Source organism: Podarcis muralis, chromosome 7, assembly GCF_964188315.1.
Source record: "Podarcis muralis chromosome 7, rPodMur119.hap1.1, whole genome shotgun sequence".
Classification (NCBI taxonomy): Eukaryota; Metazoa; Chordata; class Lepidosauria; order Squamata; family Lacertidae; genus Podarcis; species Podarcis muralis.
In genome coordinates, this window is record NC_135661.1 from 76412222 (window position 1) to 76424475 (window position 12254).

The 12254-nt window shown below is 45.4% G+C and overlaps 2 protein-coding genes across 6 annotated transcripts in view; one reads left to right on the forward strand and one right to left on the reverse strand.

The window, feature by feature from the left end:
- The window catches only part of LOC114603443 (interferon-inducible GTPase 5-like), a 67402-nt gene that overhangs the window by 43235 nt on the left and 11913 nt on the right, over positions 1–12254 (reverse strand). The gene's annotated exons all lie outside the window — the stretch shown is intronic.
- Positions 1133–12254, forward strand: part of LOC144328563 (interferon-inducible GTPase 5-like) — a 110601-nt gene continuing 99479 nt past the window's right edge. For 2 of the 5 annotated variants that reach the window (XM_077932535.1, XM_077932537.1), the window contains exon 1: positions 1133–1319. Coding sequence is in view for 3 of the 5 variants with exons in the window: in XM_077932539.1 (XP_077788665.1) it covers positions 7369–8604 (1236 nt within the window). In the remaining 2 variants the exon portion in view is untranslated. Of the gene's footprint in view, positions 1320–2539; positions 2674–3583; positions 3708–6050; positions 6323–7367; positions 9505–12254 lie in introns of those variants that run through there. The other 3 variants (XM_077932539.1, XM_077932538.1, XM_077932540.1) reach the window with 3 other exon arrangements.

Below are 12254 nucleotides of genomic sequence, written 5' to 3' on the forward strand. Positions count from 1 at the left end.
GCTTACAGAAAGACAGTCGACTGGTTGTGGCACATCTTTAGTGACTTTGAGGAACTTAAGGCCTTTTACCCAAACGTCACTATTATTTTATTTGGGCCTCGTTGATAGAGAGGCGGGTTTGGAGAGATTGCAGGTGCCCGATAGCCATAAATAGGGCTAGGAAAGCCTTGGATTGGGCGGTGGTGCATAGAGTGGCAGCCCTGGGTGGGAGGGTCATTGACCACCCGGACATACGTTTCAACCGTGAGGCCCTCTACCGGCTTGATGGTGTGCATCTTTTGGATGCGGGAAATGATATTTGGCTGATGGCGTGCATCTCTCAGATGCTGGAAATGATATTTGGCTGATGGATATAGCAAAGGGGACAAGGGATTGATTTCAGGCATGAGAGTATTGGCGGTGAGCGATTGCTCGTGTGGCGGTTAGGCATTGGTAAGAAGGGGTTAAGAGGATGGGGGGGGGGAGGAACGCCATCACCTCCCCCCAGTGAATGAAGGGTGGTCTGATAAAGGACTCCGGGGGGGCGTGGCCCTGTCCGAAGCCTATGGAGGTGTGGGCCAAAGGCACGTCCCAAGCAGTGACCGGCGGGGAGGGGGGAGCTCCTAGTTGATGTGCCTCAGCAGGAGACTCCCCCTCTATGGTGTTAACCCTTCCCGTGTCTCCAGCAAATGGGCTGGAGCCGGATAGTCGGTAGGACCAATGCCTAAGCCAATGCCTCTCATTCCTGAATTCAATAAAGTTGTGGCCTAATTCGCCCATTTAACCTTAAATTATGGTGTCTCGTGTCTTTATTTATCCTGGTGGGGGGCGGAAACTCGCCACGCAACCCCTGTTCTATGGAACAGCATTCCTGCAGAGATACAACAAGAACCCACTACCCATAATTTCTGGAAACAACTGAAGATGTGTTCATTCTGACAAGTTTTCCCAGGTGGATGAATAGGTTGCTGCCATGAGTGTCTATTTAGCATTGTTTGGAAACATATTTACTTACTTCCATGGGATGCTTCCACAGAAAAGGCAGCATCCCAGACTTCCCAGAAAAGGGACTTCCCATAAAAGGCAGCATCCCCGCTGGTAAACAGGCTGCTTGGACTCTGGCCAGGAATGCGGCTTCGGCTAGTTCTTGCGATCTTATCTCATCCTCGCTGGTTACCCTCGTTTTCTTTTTTGCTTTTAGTAGTGGGACGATCAGGAGGGAGAGGGTATAAAAGGAAGACAGAGGGAGATAGCAGGACGAAGAAAAGCGCCAGAAACCTCGAAGCAAATCCTCTGAGAAGAGGATTGAGCTTGGCTGCAAAAAATCGGTTCAGCAGCAGGTAAGGAGTTGAACTTTTCTCATGATTTCCGTTTCTTTTTGAGCTTGTTTGCGTTAAAGGAGACTATGAGCTTCTTGCTTGGCAGAACAATTGTTGTTGCTGGGTGTTTTTTTTACCTTTTACTTTTTTATTTTTATCTTTTACCTTTTTTCTTTTTTATTGTTATTACATTAATTTTATTATAGCTATTGCGATATTATATTATATTATCATATCATATTATATACAGTGGCTTTTTCCTTTAAAAATGTTTAGGGGTATTCTCATTTGACCATTCAAAAGCACCATTTTATAGTTCAAGTCAGGGAAAATAAATACAACAAATGGACAGAAGTACAAAGAACATGCATTACCTCATATTACACAGCTCACAACTCACAGTAACTTCCACATTGGCATGAGGTTGTGTGCACTAACATCTTCCTGATTCCTTTCTGGGAAAGAAAGGAAGCCGCCATCAGAATTGGTAACAACAAAATGTTTAGGGGTAGGTGTACCCCTGTGTCCCGCCCCCCCCCCCGAAAAAAGGACTGATCGTATTGTAGACAATAATATTATCAACAATGATGTTCTAGAAGGCTGCCCTTCTTCTCCGCATCAAAGGGAATAAATAACATGCCACAAGTAGCTGGTGCTACTTTTAGAGTTTTAAGTAACTGCCCTGAAGCCAAGTAACTGCCCTGAAACCCGTCTCCCTTTCGCGTGACTCCTTTTTTCACACACCCCGGTGACATTTCTAAAAATATTCTTTTTAATGGTGACTTTTGTAAAAGTGTCAGGGCCAGACTTGGCTAGAATATACTAGGGATATGCACAGTGCATTGGCTTATTTATTTATGAAGTGTATTATCCAAAGTTTTACCCAAAAAAGGAATCTTTAGTGGGGTGTGAATGCTTCCTTTAGACACATCTCTAGTGGGATGAACAATTTGAATTCAAAAAAGATCCACACCTCACACAAATATGTTTTAAGGGTTATGTGTGAATGCATGCCCATATAGATTTCTGAGAGATCGACAACAGGCACAATTCTTCCCTTTTTTTGAAATACTACCAACTGCTGTTCATACAACCAGGAGGGAGAGGGCATAAAAGAAAGGAAGGAAGAGAGTTGGAAGGTGAAAAGTGTTAAGAGACCTAGAAGGGGAGGGGAAGTTTTGAACTCTCTAGCAATCTTACATTTTCTTTGCCCGCATCTTCACTTTAGTATTTGCTTTTAGTAGTGCGAAGAAAAGAAGAGGGAATAAAAGAGAGAAAGGAAGAGAGTTTGAAGGAGAAAAGTGTTAAGAAACCTGGAAGCGAAACCTCCGAGGAGTGGACTGAGCTTTGCTTCAAGAAATTGGACGGGCAGCAGGTGAGCAGCCAAATTTTCTCCTGGAACTATGATAATTTCCATTTCTTTTTGAGCTTGATTGCATTAAAGGAGACTCTGAGCTCCTTGCTGGGGGGGGGATGGCAGAATTCTTTATTATTACTATTTTAATGTTGGAGAAGGCTGCCCTTCTACAAAGGGAATAAATAACATGCCGTCACGGCTTAGCTAGTGCTACTATAAGAGCTTTAAGTAACTGCTCTGACGCCAACACGCGTCTCCCTCTCAAACGATGCTGCGTGTTAATTTGACACATCCCTCTGCAGCTGCTATGAGGCTGCTCTCCTCCTCCTCCTCCTCCTCCTGGCACCTGTCTCTTTTCCTTTCCTTGGCACAATGGAGAGAGAAGCTCTTTGGAAGCTGTCACACCACATAGCTGTTGTGCTGTCCTTCATCTTTCTCTGTTCCTCTTCCCTATTTACTAAAAAGATTTGCAAATATCCTCTGGGACTTGCAGGGCTTCCTTTTTCCTGGACTCAACTCTGTCATATATATTTTGATGCACTTGGACAAAAATGTGTAGTTGGGAGCAGTGGTGTACCATGGGTTGGCGGTACCCGCAGAAAGGAGTCCTGGACCAGGAAACACTGGGATCAGCCCTTCCATGCCTGCCCCACCTGTCTCTGCTCCCCCACATCTGCCCCACCCACTGTCACTCGCTTGTTCACCTGCCCCCCCAACCTTACCTTCACCCAGTTGTGCCCCTTCAAAATTTTGTGCCTGGGACAACCACCCCCCTGACCCTCCCCAGATTACATCAGTGATCTACCCTAGGCGTCCTGTCATGGAAATGCATCTGGCCTGACTGAGAAAGACAAGGAATGAGGACTGCCCATCTGGATGTTTTTCACTGTGGTTGCCATGGGACTTGGAGAATTGCTTTGTTTTTCAGTAAAACTCTGAACTAGTTCTTCTGCCACAAAGTCCAAAGAGAACAGGAGAGTGTGAGCAGCTGAAGTGAGAAGATAAACTATCCTATCATCAAACAACTGTTTGTCAAGGATCTTGAGGAGCAAGTAAGTCTTATCAGAGGTCCTTCAAAGTCTTTCCCTCCCAGCCTGCTTTCCCCTTGCTCAGCTGGCAGCCTTGTGATCCTAATGATGTTTGATCTTCTGCTGCTCTGAAGCTTTCCCCTAAGGTTTTATAGCAGCATTGGGAAGAAAATGGCATGCTTCTGCAGCAGAGTTAGAAAACCTCCCTCTCCGTCTGCCAAGCAGTGGCAAGAGCCCATGGGGTTGCTGGCATGCACCCAGGGTCTGTGGTCCCTTGCAGAAGTGAGACTCAGCAGAGACTTTAAGAAATATAGTTTATTCACCTATTCATCCCATTTTCAGTCTGCACGGAGGGAGTCCATATCTTACAGCATGCTCTTTTCAAGAGGGATTTGTCCCTCCACAGTAGTGCAGCCCCAGGGCATTTCTCCCAGTCAGCCTGCAGCCAGCCTGCCCAAGATGGATCCCAGTCTTTCTTCCTCCTTCTGCCTCCCAGCAAATCTTGCTCAAAACTCTTCATTTCCTGCCGCCTCAAACAAACATCCCATCACCTGTGTGGGGAGAGACTTCAAGAGTGCCAACACTTGCCTTGGAATCTTCCAGTGGAAAGCCACTGGAAACTGTGGTGTCTTTTTGATATATGGTGCTGTGTTTGCACACCCACCCACCACCTCAGCACAAGATGGAAGGGCTCACAGCATTAACACTCCAGCAGATGTTAATTCCCCATAAGGCTTCCCTGCTCCAGATGAGACTAGACAACGGCTAGCCCCAGCTCCTGGTGAGGTGGCATTCAGCCAGTTGATGGGGGGAAAGCCTATCCTCTCCTTCTTGAAGAATCACTAGCTAGTCATTTCTATGGCAACACATCTGTACTTCACCAACACTTTAGAAATGTAAATGGAGGCACAACAGGCTTGGCCAGATCCATGAACTTGGCCAGATTAGTTTGACCACTTCAGCTGTTCCTTTTACTACAAAATCCAATCTTACAGTTATGAAATCACAGGCTTAGAGGGGACCCTAATATCTCATTTAAGCTAGCTCCCAATCCCAGAATCATAGGAGCCAACATGTGCCATGTGATCAATTAGGTAGGGCAGAGTTTACCTGGTCTCCCCCAATATTTTATTCAAGTTGGCACCTCTGCCTAGAATGCTATACAGGCAATAGGGAGAGCCTGCAGTAGGCTTTCCATGATGTCAAGAATGCAACAGCAGCAATGGGTTGAGCAGCAGGGTCCCTGGGAGATACAAGAATTAGGAGCCTGGGAAATGGGATTTTCCAGGGGTCCTGGCAGTAGAGGCACTGCTGCAGAACTCTAATTGTAATGAAAGTTGCAAAGTGTGAAAGTGTATGGATATATGAGTACTTTGTGAAATTCTGGCACTGATATGCCTTATGGCAATCCTTTCAAGTGTGGGCGCAAGTGAGCACAGTGAATTGGATCAAGGGAAATATTTATTTTTAAGAAAATCTGAACAGAGCAGAAGTGCCTCATTCCATGGGGTGGAGCCACAAGGTTCATTTACCAATTGGTGTGTCCCCGTGTCTTACCAGGAAGGAGGGGTGGTGCAAAGTGGTGGGGAGCCCAGCATGGTGCAGACGCACCAGCTGATCAAATGCAATGCTCCTACCAGAGCATGAATGCAACACTATCCTCTGAGCTGCCTTGCCCTCTCGTTCCCGCTAAGCAGCAGCAGTGCCAGTAAACTAGCATTGTGGCTCAGCCCCACTGAGTGAGTGTGATGACTTGCCTATGCTCTTTGCAATAAGCACCTGCAGTAAATGGCCAGGCCACTTACCCCTCCCTCACCTGCCCTTACCCTCCAGCTGGGACAGGTTTCTGAGATGCTGGCCTGCCGGGGGCAGTTTACTTTTTACAGAAACAAAACGCCACAGAGTTGGTAATGCTGCCACCACTCCCTCGTCTTGGGGTGCCTGGAGCCACAGTCCAAGGGAGAAGACTATGCTCCTATGATTACCGGCTGCCCCACTCTACAAGTTGCTTCCACAAACTTGCAGGCAGAAATTCTTTAGGTATAGCGAAACCAAGTAGTCAGGCGTTGGTTTTAGATTTTCCCTCAGACAGGCACATAGGACAGTAATAAGTTTCTTTTTTTAAATTTATTTTAAAAAACGTAAAGTTAACATGCTTAAAAAGCAGGCACATCTTTTGTGGATTGCAAGCCAGAAAAATAAAGACATTGTTTAATATAGCTGACTAAACATACTCACTTCTAAGCACAAAGATAGAGATAAGATAGTTCAGAGTCCTTCAGTAGATCCGCATTAGACACAGGAATCCGCAGTAGATCCGCAAAGACACAGGAATCTCTATCCCAAGAGACACAGGACAGCTGCTCCTAAGGTGGTAGCCGGGCGGATTTGCAGGTTGCAGAGCGTGCTTTCTCAGCCATTCTCAAGATCTTTTATTCACAAATCTCATGTGGAACCAGAACCCAGACCCAATCACCATTCTTGATTACATTCAAATTCGCCAATGACCAGCTTCTGGGCTAATAATTTTAACTTTTGACAGGTGAGCTCATTAAAGTCTAAGAACCTGGATCAAAGGCTCATCCGCTTCCTCGGACAATTCACAGATGCAGTAATTAAGAGATTGATAGCAACACTAGGTGGGTGTGAATAGTTTGAGCCCCAGGTGTCAAGGTACCAAATCACTGGAGAATTTCCTTCCTAGATAACAATTCGCACATTTGGAGACTATCAGTCTGCAAGGTTAAAACAACAGACCTCTCTCCCATAACTTGTGGCTCTTAATTACCCACAATACTCTCTGCTCCTGTCCAGACCAAAGTTTGAAATTCCCAACTTTACTACAGCACCTCTGCTCACTTAAGAAATATTTGCAGTTCTTTATTTTACTTATGTACAAGCAGCACATTACAATCATGCGTCCGAATCGTCCGGTTCAGATTTGGGGAGTGGTCTTCTCTGGCTTCTCCTCCAACAGAAAAGGCGGGGAAGTTTCATGGGATGTCTCTCCTCCCTGCGTTTTAACCCCCTCCTCTCCTGTGCAGACAGCACAGGGACCGGCTCTCTGTCTGTTCCTGTGTGGTGCTGGGGCTCTGCTTCAGCATCAGAGAGCCGTTCCGCCTCCGGGATCTCTCCCTCTTCCCCACCCATCACTTCTTCTCTGTCTCCCTCTGCTGTTCCCACTCCTTAAGGCATTCCCTGGCAGTCCCGTGACAGTGAGCCACTTCTGGTAGGAAGCTTCCACACCACAGTTTATTGAGGACTTCTTTCTACTTATACATGGAAGTTTTTGAGTGTCTACATGACAATGTCCTCATAAAAATTCCAATGTTTTCTTGGCATTTAATCTGAATTTACAGTTTCTGCGCAAAACTCATTATATAAAAACAAAAACAGAAAAAGCAAGGAAAGTGAAAGTCTGGATTAAAAGGGGTGTGTGAAATATAAAATGGCATTTTGATAATGATGCTGTTGTGTGGACACTGAGAAGAATGTAAATTTAAGAGCAACACTGAGCACAAAATGAATTCCTTGTAGAAATGCCCACAGAATCCAAATTCAAACTTTTTCTTGCTGAGCAGAGAATATTTATATTTGAGCCGAGTGTAAATCATCACTGAGTTTCCCAGCTAGACGGGCCAATAGTATTGACCAAGCCTTCTGAGCTCTCCCTTTTTCTTCTAGGATGAATTCATATGCAGAAAAACTTTCATTGTTGCCTGAGATTTTCCACGCTATATTGAAAATTATAGGCGTGAACGCAGATATAGGAATCAAGATATATGAGAAGTTTATGGAGTTTTTCAGTGATGCTGAAAAAATGAAGGAAGCAGCTTTTGAGGTAAAAGAGGAGCTGGAGGAGTTGGAAAACACTGAGCTTCACATTGCCATCACTGGAGAGACGGGCTCTGGGAAATCAACCCTCATCAATGCTCTGCGAGGCCTGAAGGCAGAAGATGATGGTGCCGCCCCTGTAGGAGTGACAGAAACCACACTGAATCCAAATGTTTATACCCATTCTAACTATCCCAAAGTGAAATTCTGGGACCTGCCAGGAATTGGATCCCCAGATTTTTCACCAGAGAGTTACCTTAATAAGGTGCATTTCAAACGCTATGACTTCTTTATCATTGTTGGCTCAGAGAGATTCAGATGCAACCACATTAACCTAGCTCAGGAGATCCAGAAGATGGAGAAGAAGTGTTATTTTGTGCGCTCCAAAGTGGATTCAGATCTATACAACATGGAAAGGTCTTACCCAAATACCTTCAATGCAGAGGAGGTCCTTGAAAAGATGAGGAATGAATTCATGAAGCAGCTTAAGAAGTGCTTCAGGAACACCATCCCTCAAGTCTTTTTGATCTCCTCCTTTGACCTTGACAAGTATGACTTCCCCCGACTGGTGGAGACCTTGGAGAAAGATCTGCCCAGTCTGAAGAGACTTGCATTCCTGCTCAGCCTTCCCATGTTTTCCCCTGAATTCGCAGAAAAGAAGAAATCTGTGCTGAAGAGCCACCTGTGGAAAATATCCCTGGTGTCTGCTGGCATCAATGCTGATCTCATTCCAGGCCGTCCTCCGTCTTATGATGAGTCCTTCTTGCGTAAGTCCATGGTTGCCTTCTACAAGATGTTTGAGCTGGATGATGACTCCTTAGCTAGACGGGCCAGATTGACTAAGAAGCCTGTTGAAGAACTGAAGGCCGTGATCAAGTCTCGTCAGGAGAAAGAAATTACCAACGATCTGGTTATAAAGCTAATAACCGATTATGCAGAAGAATTATTCCCGCCTTCGCCAGTTAGAAGCTTGGTAGCAGCAGGGGTGTCTTTTGCCGCCACTTACTGGATGCTGTCGAGCTTCGTCGATAATCTAGCTGAGGATGCTGAAAGGGTTCGAAAGAAAGCCCTAGGACTGGAAGAGTGAGAGGCAGAGCATCTCAGGGCCAAGTAGAACTGGCGCAAGACATGATGCAACCCAAGGTGGGGTAATAGGAGCTGCTGCTGCTATGGCAAGTTTTCCCACTTATCACTCCTTTTCATACCCATTTTGGCTTGTTCTAGAGACAATGGAGCCGGCCTTACAGTTGATTTGCCTTACCGCAAAACATGTTGTGTCCATAGTGAATGCTATTTTTAGCTGATACTTTTAAAATATGCTCAGATGTAAACTAGACACATTTGTCATATTGTCATATTGATGTAACATCCTATTGAAACCTCTCTGTGTAACTTCTACCCAGGTATGCCTTTAAAAAAGAGAATTGTTTGATGTAGTTTTAATAGATGTTGCTAGAACTGTTTCGTTAGATGATAGTAGGCAATAATCAAAATTACAGTAGAAGTTGAAGTGTAGGTATTTTGGGCATATAGATTTTTCCTTTCATGAAGTTTTCTGTGAACTGCCCTGAGACCTCTAGGTATAGGGCAGTATATAAATTCAATTAATAATCATAATCATAATCATAATCACAATAATGAAGTTGCAGATTTTGTGGAATGCAATCTTGCCTTTCATCGATAATTGAGAAAGCGTAGGGAAATAACCTCCTGCAAAGGAGAATTTGGGAATACATACCCCTTCCTTGGAGCATCTCTCTCTCTCATTTGGCTTATGTAATATTTTGCTTCCTGTCCAATTCTAGCCTTGCTGATTCAGGCAATTATGATTTAGTTAAGGTTTAGGCAAGGTTTCTCAGCCTTAACAATATTTCAGATTTGTAATGCTAACATACTATACTGTTTTTATGTTATTAACCTCATTTATCTTATTTTCTGTAGTGCTCAATTAAGTTCCACCAAGTAAAGGAAAGGCATTTGCTATGTGTCTGAAGACTCATCCTTGAACACTGAATTTTCTGTGTTGATATGAAGGGGGGCTAATTTCGTCATAAATGGAACTGAGATGAGAAACTGGATTTCTGCTTCGTAGAAATCAAGCATACATTTCCCCCCTGAACGAAGCAAAACCGTCACACTGCCTAGTCTCCTCTCCCCCTTTTATTTCAAAAATGCTTTGCTGACACTTCCCTTGGTTTGAGGAAGAGGGTCATCTCTCAAAGGGAGAGATCCTGGGTTAGGTGGCCGGGGAGAGTAACCTGCACCACAGGGGCTAGAAATTGTTTTAAAACATAGTTAAAAGTTCAAGATTCATAAAGATAAGGACTTGCACACCATTTTGAACTTTTTGTTATGGCATTCTTTAAAACATGAGTCTCGCTTCTTCGTTCAGTTGGAGGATAGTAGAGCCTACAGACAATTTGGAGTCTGAGGGATTTTGTGAGCTTGGGTTTTGCACGTGTGGTTTTGCTTTTTTGTTAAAACACACTGGAACATAATGGTCATGGCCCACTGCAGCAGCTCAGGAAGATGCATGGCTGGTGGTTGATGCTTTATTGGCAAGAGAAACACTGACAGCAGCTCCCACAGGGCGACTTCAGCATGGAAGCCGCTGCTGCTCATTCCTCTTCAAGCCCCTCCTGGTTCTAGAAGATGGCGGAGCAGGGGAAGGTGGGGAGTCAACTGGCCCATCCCTTGCCTGAACAGTTTCTTCTTCCTCTACCTCATCCTGCCCTAACTCTTCTTCTTCTTCCTCCTCCTCCTCCTCCTCCTCCTTCTGGTCTGGCTGCTGCCTGCCGGGTGGCTCCCAGCTACAGAAACCAGTGGCTCCCTTTCCTGGGTCAGCCTCCTGGCCGCCTGTCTCCGCCGCATTCACAATCCCTGACATCTATTATCTGAGGCAGGGTTGTCTGAGGTGGACAAGATGGCTGCTGCCCCTCCCTCCATTCCATGGGCAGAAAGCAACTGGATCAGCCACTGAATGACTTCAGAACACTGGCAATGGAGCCCTGTCCTCTCCTCACATGAGGGAAATGGCCTTGGGGGACTTAGGCAGGCTATTTCCAAAGGGTTAGCCATGTCAGTTTGTTGAAGCAAAAACAGCAAAGGCAGACCCTCCAAGTGTTCCTATTTTCCAAGGACATCCCTGATTTAGAGAAGCCACCCTGGTTTCTGATTTGATCCTGGAATGTTCCGCTTTTCCTTAGGATGTCCCTATTTTCATTGGAGAAATGTAGAAGGGTCTGGAGTTCTCTGACCCCTGAGCCGCCTGAAGGCAATCTTGTATGGGGAAGTTATTTTAAAATGTTTAAGGTTTTATTATTATTTTATATTTGTTGGTAGCTGCCCAGAGTGGCTGGGGCAACCCAGTAAAATGTGTGGGGCTAAAAATAGTAAAATTATCATCATGGAATGGGACGTCCCTGTTTTCACTGGAGAAATTTGGAGGGTATGAAAAAGGTCTCATGGCATCTGAAAAGAGGAGAGTGGCTAGCGGGGATCCTCAAGGGCAATGGTTAGGGATAGCCGCCACCACTGAGCTTCCTCCAATATGCACACTTTCAGCATGTGCTACCTGAGGCAGCTGCTTCACACTGGCTAATAGAAGAGCTGGCCCTGTTGGGCTAGACCAAGTAAATGGCAACACCCAGTGACAGAACATGGAACAAGCCTTCCTGAAGATAGAAAAATAGAATTTGTGGAGCCCCCTGCTCAAGCAGCCAGTCCTTCAAATTTACTCATGCTGGGGGTAGCGCTAACATTGATCTATCCAGACCGAAATGAATTTGTGTGAAGGCCAGGGCTGAAGAGTTAGAGAGTGAATGCCACATGAAATGCCATTCCCTCACTCAAACAGGTTGCATCATTTTGACCCCCCACAATTAAACAAATGGTTGAAACTTCCCATTGTCAACCACAAATAGAGTGGTAAATTGTGGAAGGGGTGGTTTAGTTCTGACCTGATCCCACGGTATAGTAGTATTTCACCTCAGCTCTCCCAAAGCAAGTAATGAGCCAGAGGTTTCGGACTACAACTCCCATCAGCTCTAGCCAGCATGGCCAATGAAGTCCAAAACATCTAGAAGGCATCAGTTTGAGGAAGGCTGTAGGGATCTTCCAGATGTCCTTTTTATTGAGCATTCATATCTGAGCTCATACTGGGGTGATTATACGTGATCCCACTTTCAATACCCTTTGCATCTGCAAATGTTTTGGGATGGTCATACTGCTTCATTTGCAATAGGCATGGGTCCATAGTTTTCTGCTAAAGCCCTGCAACTTTTTCATAGCACAAATGTTCATGGGAACTTTTCCCCTGGGCGCCCGGGAAAGTTCGTCCTTCACTGCCGAAGATAGTCCTTCTTCAAACAGCATTTGTATCGGTTCCGCCGATAAATCCCACCCCAATTTATGGATCAACATGGTGAACTCAGTCCAGTACTCACGGACAGATCGGCTCCCCTGTTTACACGCCATTAATTGTCTGCGCACCACTCCCTGCTCAATCTCGCTGGAAAACATCAGATCCATGGCGCGTAAAAAACTTTCTTGAGTCCTTTAAGGCGTCATTATTCGCTGCCATCAGGGGCCTCACCCAGTCTTTTGCCCCTCCCTCGAGGTGCCCAATCACAAACGCAACTCTAATTCCTCATCAGGAAAGTCATCAAACTGCAGATTGAGGGCATATTGCATTTCTGTTCTAAAGGCTTGATAGTTCCTGGGATCCCCCCCCCCCAA